Source organism: Notamacropus eugenii, chromosome 1 (assembly GCF_028372415.1).
Source record: "Notamacropus eugenii isolate mMacEug1 chromosome 1, mMacEug1.pri_v2, whole genome shotgun sequence".
In the NCBI taxonomy this organism is placed as follows: domain Eukaryota; kingdom Metazoa; phylum Chordata; class Mammalia; order Diprotodontia; family Macropodidae; genus Notamacropus; species Notamacropus eugenii.
This window is the reverse complement of record NC_092872.1, coordinates 304,033,887-304,054,040: the sequence shown is the minus strand read 5'-3', so window position 1 is coordinate 304,054,040 and position 20,154 is coordinate 304,033,887. Positions and strand designations below refer to the sequence as shown.

Genomic DNA, 20,154 nt, shown 5'->3' with positions numbered 1-20,154 from the left:
TTCTCTTTTCAAATATTTTTTTATGCCCAATTTGGGGTGGGGGAGACAAAGGGAACATGATTCAAATTTTGCTAGGAAAAAAAAAAATCTATCCATATAACTGTCCCTTCTCCTAAGTTAAAGTTTCACTAATCAGTCGCTGTTTAAACTAATCAAGAAAGTTAAAAATAGGAAATGAGGTATACCTTCACTACAGCCAGTTCAAAATTAGACTTCCTATCTGAGTTTAATACACTACCAAGCAGCCACCAAACAGTAATACTTGTAGTTAATAATATGACAGACTCCAATTTCTATAGATTTGTCCTAATATTAAGAAGTGCCAACTTTACTGAATCTAAATGACATTCTTGTTGACAGAATCTTGAAAAGAATTATGATTGACCCTTTGAGCCAAAAACCTTTTCCCCAGTAGTTTCTATATGTCAAAACTGGATTACTTTACTGCATGCCTAAATTCAGAACATAGACATATTAAAATAAAAAAAAAATAATAAAATCTTTGGTATAACCTTTATATTCTCTGAGTTATTTTAACATAAAGGCAGAATCAAGAAAATTTGTTCATTGGAGTTAATGAAAGATACCAGTCATGCAAAAAAGAACTACTGACCCATATTCCATGGCAGTCACTTACTAGAACTTCCCAAAGATACCTTCATTACCAACATGAAGGAACTTGTATCTCCATTTTAAATATATCCCTCAGTTTCTTTATTTACAACATTAGTAACACAAGCAGCCAGTATAGTGCTAAGTATATTGTTCTGCATAGAAAGAACATGTCATAAATGGTGCTGACTTACTGAGAACATTTAGACATAAATAATCTAAATGAAAAAACATGAGATCTAAACATTCCAGAAGGGCAGAGATGGTTATAATCGTATCCATGGCATACTTCCAGAACAATGTCTGTAACCCAAAAACTCAAAATTTTATTTTAAAAGTTCCATATAGAAATGTAAATATGACTACTTTTATAACATAACTATTAGAATGTCAATTCACTTATAGCAACCACAGATCTGTTTTCTGGCTTAAAATCATGAGAGGAATATGGATATAACACTGAAATGAAATTCTTATTGAATAGTGTACTTGATATGAAATAATTTTTCATTTCAAGGTTAAGTATAAAACTCTGATATTACCATTCTACTCTTATTATTATATATAAATAGTGTGGTGCAAGCAAAAAGACATTTCCAGTCAATTCAACAATGATTTTTTTTTTTAAATAGGGACAACTCAATGAGTGAATTCTCAAGTTCCTTTTGTTCCTTTTAACAAAGTCAACCTAAGTGTGAGCTTGAAGAAAGTCCTCTGAAATACTGAAGAGGATATTTCCCATCAAGGTGAGATATCAAAGGACTTTATTCCATTATTTCACACTTCCTCTCTTAAATGATACTGCATTTTGTTTGGTTGGACATGCAACCTATATCAAACTGCTTGCCTTCTCAATGCAGGGAGAGAAAGGAAGAAAATTTGGAACTTAAAATTTTTAAAAATGAATGTTAAAATTTGTTTTTACATGTAATGAGAAAAAATGTTTTCAAAAAAATAAAATATAAATTGTGTGATCCTGGATAATCTTTTTCATTCTTGAGACCTCAGTTTCTTCATCTATAAAATGAAAGGGCTAGATAATATTGTCTCCTTCCAGTTCTAATAGCCTATGATCCAACAAGTCCTGCTATTGTATTCAGAACAATTTAAACATTATACATTTATTTTTAAACTGTCTTTCTTCACATTTAAACTGTATTTCTCTGCCTCTCTCATATGAGAGAAATAAAGTAGAGCTATGGCGGAAATAGTACTAAAGTTAACATATAATTCTGGAGATTGGATCACTGTATAAATGCAGTCTTTTTTCTTTGCAAAATGTATTTTAAATACCTTCTCTTGGTCTTACAATAAGTTGTTTAGATTAATTTTTAATTTAATCTGACGACTGATAAATATTTTGGCCAAATTAAGTCAGAGTAGCCCTTACATTTCTTACATTAAGGGAAAAAATAGTAACCAGAAAAACAAGCTGAGCTGACCTTAGCTTACAAGTTTGTTTCTCTAGTTTTATTATAATTCATTTTACATTTTTATTAACAGGGCCTTTGTTTTCTTCATGCCCCTCTTGGGAGCTACATAAATGCCTGTGTCTGGAATTTTCTTTCCCTTTCAAATGAAAAAGCAACTATTCTCCCAGCATAAAAAAGAACACAGTCTTTCATGGCTATTGTCCAAATGAACTCCTAGCAGAGAATATATATGCTAGCAAAACTAACATTTAACACACAGATAAACTCATGTAGTCAGAACTTAAAGGAATAAATATGTTAAAATATTATTAACACCATCAATAAAAGGGGTTGTTTTTACTATATCTGACCTAAACTTTAGACTATAATATTTGTAGGTTGTTTTTGGAAAAACCATTTAAATAGCATCAACCTGAAGCATCAAATTCTATCAAAATAAAGGAAAACATAAAAGTTAGTAACTTACCAATTTTAGCTTGTTTTTCTGAATGACATCTTTGTTTTCCTTTTGGTACAGCTCCATTTTCTTTTTGGTATTGTCCAAATCCACATTATTGGTCAAGTTAAAAACTGCATCAGAAGAAACCACAACTGCATGAGAACATATTAATATATATCTTGTGCTCAAACAAGTATTGCACCATTTTTTTTTAATTCCCTCAATTTCAAATAATGTCCTTTAAACCAAGTGGAGTCTCTGCTGATTATTTTTAAAGTGTACATATTTTTAAGGTACAGACACAGCTAGGTGGCTTTGTAGATACACTTATGGGCATAGAATCAGTAAGAGAAGAGTTCTAATCCAATCTCAGACACTTCCTAGCTGTGACCCTGTGTACCACCAATACAATATTCACAGCCCCGATGGAGGGAGGCTATGAATATGCTGCTGTAATTCTGAATTGCAAAACATAACAGGCTTTCCACGGGGAAGACACCAAAACATTTATTTAAACACCAGAAAGCCAAATCCATCATAGGAACAAAGAAATCTATATACAATGACAATGCAGGGGGCACCACCATCCTAAGTCTTCCCCCTGCGAGGGCCTTACCGCTTGTTTTCTCTCTCTCCCTCAGCTCTAACTGCTGTGTCCAATTTCCTCTCAGCTCTGCTCCACCCTTCCTGCTCTACCTATTTGACAGGCTCCTCCCACCACAGACTCATGTGACTCAGGCTTCCATGTGACTCAGACAGGTCACATAGGCCTATTAATGGATGGAAAAGATCTTCCCATTATGCAAAAATACATTAACAATACACCCTAGCCAAGTCAATTAACCCAATTTTCCTCAGTTTCCTCACTTGTAAAATAAACTGGAAAAGAAAACAGCAAACCACTCCAAAATCTATCTTTCCCAAGAAAACCCCCAATATCACAAGGAATCAGACATGACTGAAAAACAACTGATAACAACAATAACATTTCCAGTTACATTAATATCTGATTTGGGCCCTACTCAGGAGTTTTGCATGGCCTGGGGATGAGCTGAGCTAGATGCCTATAAAAGACTGTCACACTTTTGCATTTATATTCCCAATGCCTAGCACAGTGCCTGGTACATAATAAGCACTGACTGACTGACTGATTTATTGATAAAATGGGCTTATGGCTTGTGTTTTGGATTTTCTTGAAAATTTATATTTTATAGTGGATATGTTTTATATGTTTATTGGTTAGAAAATTTGGACCCAGAACCGTCCCATGTGATCCAGAACAAATCACTTAACCTCTATTTGTCTCAGTCTCCTTAAATGTAAAATGGGGATAGTAATAGAACCTTCCTCACAAAGTTGTGAGAATCAAATGAAGTAATATTTAAATATTATACCTCTTCTGAAAAGAAGATGGCTAGAAGTAGAGATGGTAGTTTTTCTTTAAGCCTTTTAACATTTTAAGGATCTAGATATATAAGGTATTGTGGATCCAATAGGGTCATAAGTTTAAAGACAGAAGAGGCTTTAGAGGTCATATAGTCCAATCCTTTCATCTTACAGACGAGGAAACTAAGGTCAAGAGAGGAGACTAAGTGACTTGCCCATGGTCACATGGGTTAACTGAGATTTCAACTCAAGCCCTCTGACTTTGAGTTCAAATACAACTAAAGTAATTTCACTTTAATCCAGCAATAATTTAGATTGCTTCATGTTAGGAAATACTGCCAGATATGTATTTTAAATTTTTGGTGGGGAAGAGATTTTCCAACGCAGATGTCAAAATAAAGAATTAAGTTTTAGGTTGAAGATGAAATGGTTTAGTTTCTAGTCCAGATTTCCTTCTTTTCAGTTTACAAAATATCAGTTTATCAAATGTGTTTATTTTTCACTATCATAATATTATTCTCTCAACCTGCCATTTTCCTTTTACTTGAGAGTTCAAATCTGAACATTAAAAAAAATCATTAAGATGATCATTTAGAATTCATAATGTTTTGTAGTGGCTCAATTAGATTTTGCAATTACAAAAAGACAATTCTGATTCATTGAAAGCTTATTCCACTATCAGAATATGTTTCACTGACTGCTCCTATCAAATCCTTTTGAGACTATACTCTGGCACCACTTCATCCATTCATCTCCATTTATCCCCTTAAAAGTAATCAATTTAATAGTTTTCCCCAAATCCCAAACACTTTCTATTTTGTCACTTTCCAGGCTTTTAGGCATCTTGAGAAATAATGTAATCTTTTTACCTGGCCATGGTGGAGGCCATTGAAATGTGGATTCAGATCTATTTTTTGTTTGTTTTATAAGAAATGATGCAAACATGATTTTTACTTTGGGGGAGGAATAGTTTCTTTTTTATTATTTATTTCTTTCCCCTTGATGACAACTTTCAAGCATTTTGTTCTAAGGATCCCTTTACAGATATAAAATTACTGAGCAACAACTCCTCCAAAAGCATTTGTTTATGTAAGTCATATCTATTGATATTTACCTATTAAAAATTAAAACTTCATAGTATTATTATGAAAATACTTTTACCTTACTGACCCCCCCAGAGTTCCGTGTGTGTGTGTGTGTGTGTGTGTGAGACATACACACATATATATATGTATATGTGTACCTTAAAAATTGTTGTTTAGTCATTTTCAGTCATGTCCAACTCTCTGTGACCCCATGTGGGGTTTTCTTGGCAAAGATATGGAGTGTTTTGCCATTTACTTCTCCAGTTAATTTTAAATATGAGGAAACTGAGGCAAACAGGCTTAAGTGATGTAGCCAGGGTCACACAGTTCTAAGTGTCTGAGGTCAAATTTGAACTCACATCTTCCTGACTCCAGACCTGGCACTCTATCCACTGCACCACCTAGTTGCCCTTATGGGAAAAATTTAATAAAATAAATATAAATACAACACAATGTACATAATGTTCATTTATGGTTTTCTAAGTCAGTATTTGACCTCTGCAATTGCTTTCTATTTGAGTTTGACACCATGTTTGAAGAACAAGGAATATGAAGGAAAAGGGAGAAGTTGTATATTTTGTTTCTACACAAACATAACATTCTATCCTTACAGCTAGCTCTACACTAACTAGCCTTGTAAACTTAGGCAAATTACCCCTCTGGGTCTTAATTTTATTTAAATTTAATACACAGGAATTTCTTAAGTGCCTACGACATATGCAAGGGTCTATATATAAACACTGCACTACAAATATGAAATTAAATCATCCCAGAACTCAGGTCCTAAGACTGGGGAAGTTGAACAAGATGATCTCTAAAGTCTCTACTATGCCTGTGACTAAAATGATGCCATCAATAAGGATTTAGGAAGATATGCACCTTGTTTTGTTTTTCAATACATGATAAATATCTGAGCAACAAATAAAAGGATACTGGTGACATATACATATGTTAAGTCTATAACCAAGGTGCAGTGGAATACAGTACTGGCCCTGGAATCAGGAGGACCTGAGTTTAAATCTGGCCTCAGACACTTAATACTTACTAGCTGTATGACCTTGAGCAAGTCACTTAACCCCAAACGCCTTGCCTTCCCCCCTCAAAAAAAAAGGTCTATAGCCAAAGCTTGTCAATCAGGATTATGACTATATTTTTTTAAAAGCAGAGTTATCTGCTTTCAATATAAGTAGGAGTCACTTTTCTTTCATTTTAAATAAAGCAAAAATAGGAATAATAAATTTTTATAATCAAAGATGGATTAAAGGTAGAACTCAACAAATACCTACTAATCAACTGATTTTTCTAATTCATAACACTTTCGCACTTCCAGAACCCATGATTTTACTATAGTGAGTACTCTCTCAACTCACACACACCTCAGCTCCTCTAGACTTTAGTAGATGGTCTTCCTGAATTACCAACAGGGAGGCTTCTTTAAACTTCTTTAAGCTCATCCTAATAACGTACAGACCACGTTATTAGGCCTATCTAAAGCATTTTTCTGCTCAAGACCTAGAGGCTTGAGAAACTCAAGTTCACTGCCACAAAGCATTCTTGAGAAAGTTGGAAGACTTTATAAAAACAAAAATTAAATTTAGCTATTTTTACAACTTCTAAAAATATTTATATCATTTTCTTGATTTAAAAATTAACGAGGATTAAAGATGAACTGAATGTAAAATATAACAAATATCATATCATTTGGTCATCAGTAATCCTACTGCTCATGACAATTATTGTTGAGTATGTTTATTCTAATTATGTTTTCAAAACAACAAAAGTCTCAAAAATATGTTTTCAAGAAAAGCTGCTTTTCTTGAAATTCAAATGAATTACTTATAATGATCTCCATAACTCATACAGGTTAATTTTCAGTTAGAAGTTCTGTGTGCATGCACTGTATACATTTAGAATTAGAGACTGTCAAAGCACAGTAGAAAGTAATTATCTAAAAATGCTTCAAGTTTTTAAAAATCTCACTTTGGGGGTCACTGTACTGATCATGCTCACTAAATAATGGCCAAATGTCCACTATATTTTATGCCATTTGGCCTTAACTTCTTACCTTTATTATTATGAAAACTAAATCTTTACTTTTAAAAGTAGTTCAATCAAACCCCTACAATTTAATTTTATCCAAATCATGAGAAAAACTAGTTCTTCTGAATTATGATTTTTCAGGTCTCTTATGCTCAACAATCAATAAACTGAAATTTGGGGAGCTACTGCTGAGAAGTCACATGGGAATACTGGCATAAAATACATTTACAATGTGAGCTCCAACCAAAACAGCTGTACTTGAATATCAGCACTTCTTATGATTTAAATACAACTTTCAAAAATGTTTATATAATGACATAAATAGCCAATAACATATAATGAGTTATTTATCATTCCTATGTTAAAACACAATTCCAGTAAACTTCAAAAAAAATTAACTTTATCATTTCACCATTTGATAAGCACAGATGGCTTTCAAAATGAATCCATTCCTAATTCTTTACAAATAGCTTTATAAAATATGAACTTTTTCCACAAGAAATATCACTTTTAGGCTACTGACACTGAAGTACTACCCTAAACAGGTAAACCACAAATCCACATGATTTAGAATATTGTATAATGGAAAATAATAATAATAACCTCTTGCACTAGAAAGCTAAATTTACAAGCTTTTCCTTTCTATAAAATAAAAAGAACTAATTTTGATGACTTTCTGTATACACACACATGAATTCCTTCTCATAAATCAATGAATATCCATCTACAATCCCAGAAATACTAACAAGCAAATTTTCTACATATAAGCAACAGTTACATAGATTGTGCTACACTAACAGAATTATCTGAATTTGTTTTCTTAATAGGCATCAATTTCATGAATGAGCATCAAAAAACAATGTACTCAAAAGAATATGATCAAACTGCTCAAAATAATAAAAACCCACCTGAGTTGAGGGAAGAAACTATTAAAAAATTGCAAGTTCATGCAAGTCATGGCATAGTAAACACATTTCAAAACTGCATTCACAAAACAATTTAGTTTCATAATCAATTGGTAATAATCCTTTAAATTAACAATCTAGCTTATTTTTATATAGATATGTTATATACTTAGAGTAAAATTTAGTCCATAAAAAAATTTGGCTTCTGATTACTGATTAAAACACTAATGTATTAAAAACATATATTAAAACTGCCTACGAATATTAGTAATATCTGTACTATGTCTTCTTTGTGAAGTTTTGTGCCCCTTATTTCACATTTGATTTTTTTATACTCGCTAAAAAATCGTTTTAATTCTCTAAAAATTAATACATTAATAAATTATTTTTGTTTTACCAGAACACAAGACAACCATCCACAATAAACTTAGATCATAAACACAAAATAAAGATAAAGACCAGAATTGTGATTTGACTGTATGGGGAACTCAGTTAAGGAAACCCCTACCACCATCATAGTAGGGTATGCAGGCTTAAAGAGTCTCCTAAAAGACTAAAAGGTTACGTGACTTGCCCAGGGCCACACGAGTATATGTTAGTGGAAAGACTCAAGTCCAGATCTTTTTGGCTTTGAGGCTACTTCTCTATCCACTATGCCAAGCTGCCACTCTAAACACACAAAAAAATCTAAATTCAATTCAATTACAAAAACATTTAAAGTATCAAATGTGTTCAAAACACTGAGCATGCACAAGAAGAATGCATGGGTTAGACAAGAAGCAGTTCCCGCTTTACGGACTTTATGGTCTAGAAGGAAGTCACAACATACATAGATAACTAATATATAAAAGAGAAGAATGTAAGAGGAAAATCACAAAGTACTACGTGAAATCTGAAGGGGGAAAGTTGTTCCCTGGAGGGAGCTAAGAGGAGGCTTATAGAGTCTCATGGAATTAGATTTTAAAAGGCTTCATTCAAGGAGTCTGGCAGTGACATAGAGGAAATCAACAGTAGTTTGCAGGGGTAATAATAAAAACAACAGCATTCGCAGAGCACTTGACAGTTGCCAAAGTGCTTGACAAAGATCTCATTTCCTTCTTACAATTCCTGCAGGGCAAGGGGGGGAGTGCGACCGTGGGGATAAACGCTATTATTCCCCTATTTTCTAGATGAAGAACCAAAAGCAAAGAGAGGTTAATTGATTTGTTGAAGGTCACATGGCAAGTAAGTGTCTGAAGCTGTATCTGAACTTGGATCTTCCTGAATCAGGCTCAAGCTTGACTCCACTACACAACCTAGCTGGCTCTAGAGTGATACATAAAGTAATTCTGTTTTTGTTTTCATTTCATTAGGGCAGTGGAGACCATGGCATGTGTACAGGCTGAAGGGAAAGAACAGTGGAGCGAGAGAGACAAGTTTCAGGAGGCGATGAGATGGTTGATGAATCAAGGTCCTAATGGAGAAGGGAAGCAATGGGACCAAGAACACAGTTAAGACTTAGAAAGGGGAAAGGAATAACATTTATATAGCTTCTATGTCAGGCACTGTGCTAAGTGCTTCACAACCACCCTGTGAGATAAATGCTGTTATTATCCCCATTTTACAGTTGAGGAAAACAGGTTAAGTGACTTGCCCATGGTCATACACTAGTTAAATATCTTAAGACCAAATTGCAACTTGGGTCTTCCTGAATTCAAGTTCAGTGTTCGAGCTGTCTCTTAGACACATAAAAGATTAAATAATAACACCAACGAAGGACAGAGGTAGTGAGTTTTTGAGGGTAATGGTTTCCAAACTGTTCTGATTATATACCCCATTAATAAAATATTTTTGAGCACATACCTCCAATACATACATTTATACTTATTTGGAAATCATCTTTTGTTCTTATCACTGACAAAAATAAAACTTTTAAAAAATATTTAAATATCTACTTCAATATCTTTATTCATATTTTTTAACTAAACCTATTATTTAACTGATGGAGGAAGCTCTTGGTCAGAAGCCTGATTGGTAAGGACATCAGCATCTCTTCTCCAGCTTCCAGCTTTAGAGAGTTGCCTGCAATATTGAGAGGTTTAGTGACTTGTCCAGGATCTCAAAATCCAAAATCTCAAAATCATAGATGAGACTTGGATACAGGTATTCCCACTCCCACATACTTTCCAACTCATACCTTTTACTGAGAATTAATAGGCATTATCTATAACATTCTTCACAGCAATTGGTCCAGATCCTTTCCTTGTTGTTCAAACCCTCAGTAGTGCTCTGATTCCTGTGCTTATAGCAGATGATTTAATCTGCCACTTTGTTGAGAAGAATGAGGTAATTGGATGGTGGTCATATGTCAGAACTTCTTAAGATTGTCACATCTCTGTCCTTTATCGTTTAAATAAGATATCTAGCTAGTTCTTGCTAAGGTTACGTCCCTTACCTGTACCATTAATCTGATCCTTTTCTGTTAGGTTCCTCTTGAAGCTAAAAACAAAATGAAACCTCAACCCTTGCCTTGACCCCTTTTCCTTTCAGTTACTCTAAAAATAGTTCATTTTTTTTTCTTGTCAGTCTTTAGATAACTACTGAAAGATGAGAAAATTATTTTCTTTTCTGAAAGATCTAATGGTATAACATAAAATAGCAGTTTTTCAAAACTGTTAAGACAAATCCTACATTTACAATCATAATTTTTGAGGCATTTTAAGACTGAATAAATGTTCACTGCACATAATGATATAGTTGTTATGGAATAAAGGACAAAACTTTGAGAAAATCCCTGGGGACAAAAGGTACAAGAATGTTCATGAATTGTCTAACATAACTATAGCAAAAAGTCTCTGTAGGTGCCAAGAAAAAAGGGGAGAGAGGGGAAAATAAATACCAACTTTACCTCATTCTCCATTGCACAATACTGGTAAACTTTACAGAATCTTGGAGATAAAGGACAACAATAATCCAGAGGGCCCATCAGCATTACAAAGGTGGCTTCCAGAGCTAATTCATAGTTTGAGTTCTGTACATAAATGAAGCTAAACAACTAGGGTTTTTTGTTGTTGCTTTTGTTGCCTTTAATTTATTAATTGATTTTTAGTTTTCAGTATTCGCTTTCATAAGATTTTGAGTTCTAAACTTTTCCCCAACCCTTTTCTACTCCCTTTCTCTTTCCTTCCCCAAGACAGGAGGCAACTGGATATAAGCTATACATATACAATCATATTAAACGTATTTCTACATTAGCTACGTTGTGAGAGAAAAATTAGAACAAAAGGGAAAAACCATGAGAAAGAAGAAAAAAGAGACAAAATAGTATGCTTTCATCTACAATCAGACTCCATAGTTCTTTCTAAGAGACTGTTTTGCTAAAGATTACTTAGGATCACTTGAGTGCTCTTTAGTCTACTTCCTTGTCCCTGACATCAGCTTATGGTAGTGAAAAGATGAGTCACTGATTTCTCTTGAACATTTCTGTTTGGCATATATTACAAATGTCTCAACTTTCAAAATGGGGGTAGGGAGAAATGACAAGAAAATTAAAGGATTAGTTCAAACTATATTACATGTTTTCTAGGTCTTTGCATACAGTAGTTACTAAATTAAAGTGTTTATTGAATTTGTTGAATGATCACATCTATGCAAAATAAGTTCACTGTCCCTAATAATGTAATATAGTCAAGAAAGTCTTACCATACATGTGTTTTAAATGTGTTTCCCCCAAAACTTTGGAAATGTCTGAAACAAGCAAACACTTGAAAAAAAATAACCTTATATGCTTTACAAAATGTTGAATAACTGTATACCAAAAAAGCAAACCTGAGTCTTCAAAATACTAAAGACATCAAGAAGAAAATTGTTTCATTTCTCTGAACAAATAATTTGCTGAACTGTACAGAAAATAGCAATGACAATTTTGGAAGTACAGTAACCAAAATAAAAGTATCTTAAGTTCTAAAATAGCAAATCAAAGAACAACTACTCAAAATTAGAAATTACTAAACATCACCAGGTCATAAGTAAGCCCTACATACCAAAAAAAGTCTTCAAGATTATTCATCATGCAAAGACTTTTTATTATCATATGTATGCGTTTCTATGCAAATACTGTTAATGAAGAATCTTCAAATATAAAGGACAGATGTTTTATTAAACTAGTAACATGAAAGGTCATAAAAGAGTACAACTCTCTCACATATACTATAGCAAAAATCTAAAAAGGGCACCAGACTAAATTATAATAAGAAAAACAGAAATCAAAACAGAAAGAAGACCATCTTCCCAAGACAGGACTATACAAAAAATACAACCAGAAGCCAATAAGCACTGGGAGAAAGGTCTAGCCAAGGAAGCTGGAAACCAACTGGAGACTTCATTAATACTCTTAAGCATGGACACTCTAGGAAAGACGCTTCAAAGGATCTGGGAGCTTGCAGTACAAATAAGGGCCAACAGGGGGCCAAAAGTTAATGGTGTTGTTGAGCACAAAAAGAGTGGGAAGGTGAAAGACAACAAAAATACCAAGGAGAGCCTCAAAGCCCTGGCCTGGCAGGGAACACAACCAGGGAGCTCTGTTGGTTGTTGTCCGTTCTCTAAGAGCATCTAACTGACATCGCCATGTCACAGTCAAGGTACAATGTGTCCAACTAGAGCTAATGAGACCAATATGAGCTCAAAAGGCTCTACAACAGATCATACACAAATACTCCACGTGAACATTTGGGGTGAATTCTATAAATCAGTGCATCTGAAATTTCTTTTGAGCATCTACAATTCTGCTTTGCTCACAGAGCACAATGCCTTCTTTGATGTGGGCATACCATGCTGGGTGGATCTTTGCCAGCGTCTCCCATTTCACACAATCAGTTCAAGGTTCTTCAGAGAGACCCTGAGAGTGTCCTTCTATTGCTTTTTCTGACCACCATATGAGTACCTGCTTTGCGTGAGTTCTCCATAAAACAGTCTTTTAAGCAAGTGTATGTTTGGCATTCAAACAACATGGCCAGCCTGGAGTTGCACTTTTTGCAGTAGAGTTTGAATGCTTAGCAGCTTAGCTCAAGAAAGAACCTCAGTGAACAGTACTTTATCTCACCAGGTAATCTTCAGAGTCTTCCTAAGACAATTCAAATGAAAGCTATTCAATTTCCTGGCATGGCACAGGCTACACAGACATACAACAGTGAAGTCAGCACAACAGCTCTATAGACCTTTCAGTTTGGTAGTCAGTGTAATACCTCTTCTCTCCTACACTTTCCTTTGGAGATTCCCAAACAGTGAGCTAGCTCTGGCAATGTGTGCATCAACCTCATCATATATGTGGGCATCCCTGAAAAGAACACTGCCAAGTGAACCTATCCACAGCATTCAAAATTTCTCCATTTGCTGTAACCGATGGTTCCACATAAGATGGTGCATTGCTGGCTGGTGGAGAACCTGTGTTTTCTTGGTGTTAAATGTTAGACCAAAATTAGCAAAAAATAGCAGAGAATTGATCCATACTTTGCTGCATCTCAGCTTCAGAGGCTGTGTTGAGTGCCCAGTCTTTTGCAAACAAAAAATAATGCATCACTTTAGTCTTGACTTGTAGCCTTTTCAGTTAAATAACTGGAGGATAGGGGTATTCAGAGAAAACTAGTACCTCTGGTTTGTGGGCTGCCAAGTCCTTTTCAGGGCTAATTCACCTTTGCTGTCCATCTGATTCACTTCTCACCTGTGGCTCCAAGAACCTGCAACCTGTGCAGTGGCCACATAGCAGTAAATTGTTTCGGCAGATAGGCTACCAGATTGAGGATAACCAGGGAACTTACTTTTGACATACAGGGAGAAAAAAGAGGGCCTAGCTCTCCACTCTTAGAAATATTATGAACACAGCAACAGACAAGGCTTTGCTCAACTACTTTCAGGAGATCTAAGATCAGGTTCAATAACCACCACCTAACTGGGGCTTGTCAAATGAAGCTGGCTATCACCACCATCACCAGAGCCTACTGTCAATGTGAGGGGGAAAAAAATCAAGGTAAAAACTGTTGGAGATATAGGCCACTGGGGATTCTGCAAAGAGAGACAAAAAGGAACCAAATATTACAGTAGAGTGGGAAACCAGGAGACGGATAAAACAAAGATTGAGGAAAAAGGAAGAACGCTTTCCAGAAATAAGCAGAATCCAGAATACAGGCAGGATAGTATCAGACAGGTCCTAATCACCTTACACAAGAAGCAGAAGAGGAGAGAGCATCACCACAGGGCAAAATTCAAATCTGGAAGCTGAGGTTGGAAACATCAAACACAATGAAGAAAAACTTAGGAGAAATACAAAAGACAACCCAGAAAAAGAGAGTAACTGCACAAAAAGGACATTTATATACACAAGGGAAAAAATAAAAAGCATCATTTGGTCACAAGGACTGGGATTCAAGGATTCTCCTACTTAGTAAGGTTTTTCACTTTCTATTCTAAGCTGAACTTGAACTGAGTCTTCTTGACTCCCAATAAGTACTACAGTAGTACCTACAAGGAGAAAAAGTAATTTTTTAAATGGAATCAGAATTGAAAGAAGAGCTCTGAAAGAAAACACTAGAGGAAGAAAAAAAGAGTTTAGAACAGAAAGTGAAAAACCTTACCCAAATACAAGAACCCTTAAAAAATAAAAATGAGTATAAAAAATGGAAAAAGACCTACACATACAAAAATATTTATAGCAGTTTTTTTTGTGATGGCAAAGAATTGGAATTTGAGTGGATGTTCATTATTTGGGGAATGGCTGAAAAAGTTGTTGTATATAAATGTAATAAGATACTATTGTGCTATAAGAAATGATGAGCAGGTGGATTTCAGAAAAATCTGAAAAAGCTTACATGAACTGATCCTGAGTGAAAGGAGCAGAACCAGAAGAATATTATATACAGTAATAGCAACATTGTGTAACAGTCAACTTTGAAAGACTTAGCTCTTCTAAGCAATACAATGATTTAAAACAATTCCAAAAGACTCATGATGGAAAATGCTATCCACATCCAGAGAAAGAATTATGGAGTCTGACTGCAGATTGAAGCCTACTATTTGGCAGGGGGAAGGAGGAAGGTTGTTTTTTCTTTCCTATGGTTTTTGCCTTTTGTTCTGATTCTTTTTTTACAACATGACTAATTGGAAATATGTTTTATATGTTTGTATATATAGCCTCTATCAGACTGCTTATTGTGTCTTGGGGAATGGGGAGCGGAGGGAGGGAAAAAAATTAGGAACTCAAAATCTTATAAAAGTGAATGTTAAAAAATTATATATGTAATTGGAAAAAGTAAAATGCTATTAAGTGGGGAAAAATAATAAAAATGAATTAACAAATCTTAATGGTTCCCAAAGACAACAAGAAATATTAGAACAAATTCAAATAATTGAAAAAAAGAAAAAAAAATACAGGTATCTGTTATTAAAAACAACTAACTTGGAAAAACATGATGGTAAGAGATAATTTAACCATCATCAGATTCCTTGAACACCATGACCAAACAAAAAACTTAAGATTCATATTTTAAGAAATTATGAAAAAAGACTACCCAGATTTATAAGAAATATGGAGCAAAGTGAAAATAGAATCAACTCAGGTCATTTCCTGAAAGCCCAATATGAAAACACACAACATCCAGGGCTTCCAAGTTGAAGAAACTACTAGCAGACAAAAAGAAAGAGTTTAAGTTCCAAAAAACCGGGGTCAAGATCACATAAGACTATGCAGCAACTACTCTAAAGGATGGAAAATAAGGGAATATGGTATTTCAAAAGGCAAAAGATCAAGTCTTACAACACAGAATAATTTGAACCTGGGTTTAAGTCCTGGTTCTATCTCTTACTAAGTGGTGGGACCCTGCCACTTAATCTAGTCAAGCCTTAGTTTCCTTATCTGTAAAAAGTGAATAACTACTATACGTATCTCACAGGACTACATAAATTTAAATTACATAAATTAAAGGTGATAATGCATGTGAAAGTTCTAAAAAATATATGTTATTCTACTTTAATGCCAATTAATTGAATTTTCCCAAGTCTTTTACCTACTTTTTTCACTTCTATACTTGTGCTAAACAAAATTAATTATGATGATTTTAAAAAACTGATGCATTTTGGATGCATGCATGCATTTTGATAGATTTACTTTTCCAACTATCTGAAATGCTATTTTAAATGACAATATGAAGAATACATAAATGTTGCCCCTTTCTCATGATAAAAATTTTGCTTCAACTAATCAGGTCAGAAAGAGAAGATCCAAAGTTTCTCTCTAGCCTGTGAGTACCTGTGTAATAACATAAAATTCTACCACTATGGCACACAACATTAGTGGTCTGAAAGTCATTTAAACAACAGGTTTGTTATTGAGAGGTTAAAGATGATAGATTTAACTTTCATGGGCTAAAATAAAGTAGATGGACTTCTTCTAGCTCTGATCTACGGTATGATCCTATGACTCTAGGAGTAAACATTTCAATTTTTTTTGTTTAATCTTCTCTAACATATCATTAGAGCAGCTAGGTGGCACAGAAGATAGAATGCCAGTTTTGGAGTCAGAAACACCTGAGTTCAGATCTAGCTTCAGACACTAGGTGTGTGACCCTGGACAAGTCACTTAACCGTTCTTGTCTCAGTTTGATCATCTGTAAAATAAGCTGGAAAAAAACAAAATGGCAAACCACTCCATCTTTGCCAAGAAAATCCCAAAAAGGAGTAATAAAGAGTCAGATACAACTGAAACAAATGAGCAACATAATATCAGTACTGTACAAAAGATCTTTCCTTAGCAGATAGTTCTAAAAGGAGCACTTTCTCCATTTATCATGCTTTTCACTGATAGAGAAAATGTTTATTACTTAAGTATACTCGCCTCCAAACTTGACTAACATAATTAAAGTGCAAAGAAAAAGTAATTAAATAAACAGCAGCTACCACAACAAATCCTGCTAAAGAGTTACAGATGAGATATTCTCCTACGCATCTGAAAGATAAAAGCATATGGTCTCTTGGGTATATTACATCAAAAATGCAAGCATTAAACGTACCAATTTCTTCGACTTCTTCCAGGAAATCATTATATTCCCTTAGAGTAGGAAAGTCTTCTTCTCTTTTGTTATATCTTTAAGAGAGGAAAAAAACAAATTATTACATCACCAGCTTTCAGGTTTATCAAACTACTCTTTTTCTTAGTTCTTACATTATTCAAAGACAAAGTACTTTTTCTATATACAGCACTGTTCTATCAACAAGAGTATATATATCCTCTCCTTCAACTCTGTCACTAAGGGTCTGAGAATTACATGAAGGTGTTAGCTAAATCAACCTCCCACATAAATGAGAGAAGAAAAAGCATAGAGTATGCTATAGCACAGAAAATACATTTTAAGATTCAAGAAAGAAAAATAATGGGTTTAAGGGAATAGAGAATGAACCTAAATGCATGACAGAATTTTAAAAGGCACTGGATTTAAAATCACAAAAACTCAGTTTAATCTGACCTCCAATGCTATCTATAATTTTTGGGCAAGTCACTTAAAAGTTCTGGGTCTCCATGTATTCATGAGCAAACAGAGATAACAATGTTTGCCCTTCCTTTCTTACAGAGCTGCGATGAAGATCAAATGGAATAATATATGTGAAAGTATTGTGTAAACTATTAAATCCTATATAAATAAATGTAAGATATTAAGATTGTGGTAAATTTGATCTTTGGAAAGTACATTCTAAAGGACTAGAAACTCTCTTCTTTCTCAAGGACAAGCTGTATAGCTTGTTTTGAACAAAGAATTTTAAAAAGCTATTACTGTATTTGGGCTACGTGGGGGGAAAAAATCTTTGCTTAAGAACTAAACTACAAGGTAGGAACTAGACTAAAAGCTCCAGTAAGGAAGAAGGCATGCTGTATCCCACTAAATACCACCTACCAGCATCTAGTACAGTACTCTGGGTGTAGTAGGTACTCAATTTATGTTTGCTGAATAAATGATAAAAAGGGACTGGATCTGTGATTTCACTAGTGTAAGGAACTCCCAGACATGGAAACTTCTTCAACCAATGAGGTCAGCACCTTCTCTGTAATTCTCTTCAAGAATTTCCTAGAGCACTGGAAATCATTTAACCATGACTTGCACTGGGACACAGTGCCAGAATGTAACATAAACAGGACTCTAACTGAGTCTTGCTGGCTTCCAGGTCAACTCACTACATACTGGATGATACTGTCTCTCATGAGTGAATGAAAGGCAGTTAATAACGAATTACTATCTAGCACCCAAATTGTTCTGTCCATCCACGGCTACTAACATGATATTTCTAAAGCACAAGTCTAACCATTTCACTCCCCTGCTCAAAAAACTCCCATGGATTCCCTAGAGCCACCAAAATAAATTTTTTTTAATGGCTTTGGGGCATTTTAAGTTCTTTACATTCTAGATTCTGCCTGACACTTTACACAATGCAAAGAAAGTATACCAGATTTTAAAAGCATGAGTTTTCTCTATTGTAACCACAAGTAGAGTAAGAATATTACAAAGAAAATGGATTGTTTTCTTTAAAATAAAAGGATGTTTCAGTTGCTTTTTAAAAATAAAACTTATGGTGACTTCATCAGCTCTCATAGGTATAATTATCATTTCTATACAGCTATATGGGCCAGTTGACATGGAATCAGGAAGACTTGAGTTCAAATCCAGTCTCAGACACATAGCAGTTGTGTGACCCTGGGCAAATCATTGTACTTCAATCTACTTCAGTTTCCTCATCTGTAAGACGAAGATAAAGACAGCACTTATCTTCTGGGGCTGTTGTAAGAATAAAATGAGATATTTTCAAGTGCTTTGCAAACCTTAGAGCACTCCATAAATGCTACCTATCTGTCACAATTATTGTTATTCTGCTGACTCTAAAATCTATAAATTCAACCTGACCATCTCTCCTAAGTTTCAATGCCTTAGCACCAACTGTCTATTGGATATTTAAACCAGACATCCCAGAGACATTTCAAACTCAACATGCCCAAAACAGAACGCATTCCTTTTCCCCTCAAACCTCCCACCTTCCAAACTCTCCTATTTGTCAAAGGTATCCCTGTTCTTCCAGTCTTCCAAGTTAGGAGCCCTAGCATTACTATCCTTCATTCCATACTTTCCCTCATCCTACAAATCTAATCAGCTGCCAGATCTTGCCACCTCTACTCTCTCTAAATACAATTTCTTCAGTTGAGACTCTGACCATCTCTCACCCTGATAACAGTAAAAGCTTAATTGATCTCACTGACTCAAGTATTTCACCACTCCAATCCATCCTACACACTGTCCAAAGTGATTTTCCTTTCTCCTTAAGTGCTAATCTATTCTATTATAATCCTCTACTCAGTAAACTCTATAGGCTTCCCATTGTCTCTAGAATGAAATACAAATTCTTCTGTTTAGCTTTTAAAGTCCTTCACAACCTTGCCTCAATTTTTCAAGGATCAATGGACATTATATTACCCCTTACATACTCCTTGACACCATCACACTGGCCTTCTCTCTGTTCCTCACAGAGGACACTCTATTTCCTTTCTCCTTATCTTTATGCTAGGAAATGCCTAAAATGCACTTCCATGCCTGGAATGCAGTCTCTCCTCACTTCTACCTCACAGAATCCCTTATTTTCTTCAAGATAGTTTTAAACTGTTGGCAGAAACTATCTGCTAGGTGAAGACCCCTCTGAAACTACTTTGTATCTAACTACTTGACATTTATTCTGCATATATTTATAAGTATTTGTTGCCTCCCAATTAGAATGTAACCTCCTTGATGTCATTCACTGTATTTTTAGCCCTAGCGCCTAACACAATGCCTGACCATACTACGCATTTAATAAGTACTTGATTATCATCTATACATCATATGAGTAACATAAAACAAACAAAAAACCCTTGTAGCGAAGTTAAATTTCTACTTAATTTCTAAATGGCTGATTCTTATACTTCAAAAGTTGTCTTCTGTACTACTGTTCATCACTGCACTTTTCTTAAAAGTCATTAAATACCCTTATGAAAGATATCAATAATAGCTTTCAGGAAGACATAGTCATGGAAGTAATAACACTTACATCTTTAGGACTTTTTTCCGAATCTCAACTTCCTTGTCAACAATAGGGTCTTCAAACAGCTGTACTCTAAAGTTACTCTTTCGCAGAGGTGTGCCACATTCAGGACAATTTCCAGCTCCTCTCACAAAGAGTAATTCCACACAACTTTCACACCTGTGAGAGGG

The 20,154-nt window shown here is 34.6% G+C and overlaps 1 protein-coding gene across 1 annotated transcript in view; it reads right to left on the bottom strand.

Moving 5' to 3' along the window:
• Nucleotides 1-20,154, bottom strand: part of MNAT1 (MNAT1 component of CDK activating kinase) — a 290,992-nt gene that overhangs the window by 150,631 nt on the left and 120,207 nt on the right. The window contains exons 2-4 of the mRNA XM_072629396.1: nucleotides 19,991-20,143; nucleotides 16,939-17,012; nucleotides 2,512-2,615 (exon numbers count right to left, since the gene is read on the bottom strand). Coding sequence (XP_072485497.1) covers nucleotides 2,512-2,615; nucleotides 16,939-17,012; nucleotides 19,991-20,143 — 331 coding nt within the window. The remainder of the gene's footprint in view (nucleotides 1-2,511; nucleotides 2,616-16,938; nucleotides 17,013-19,990; nucleotides 20,144-20,154) is intronic.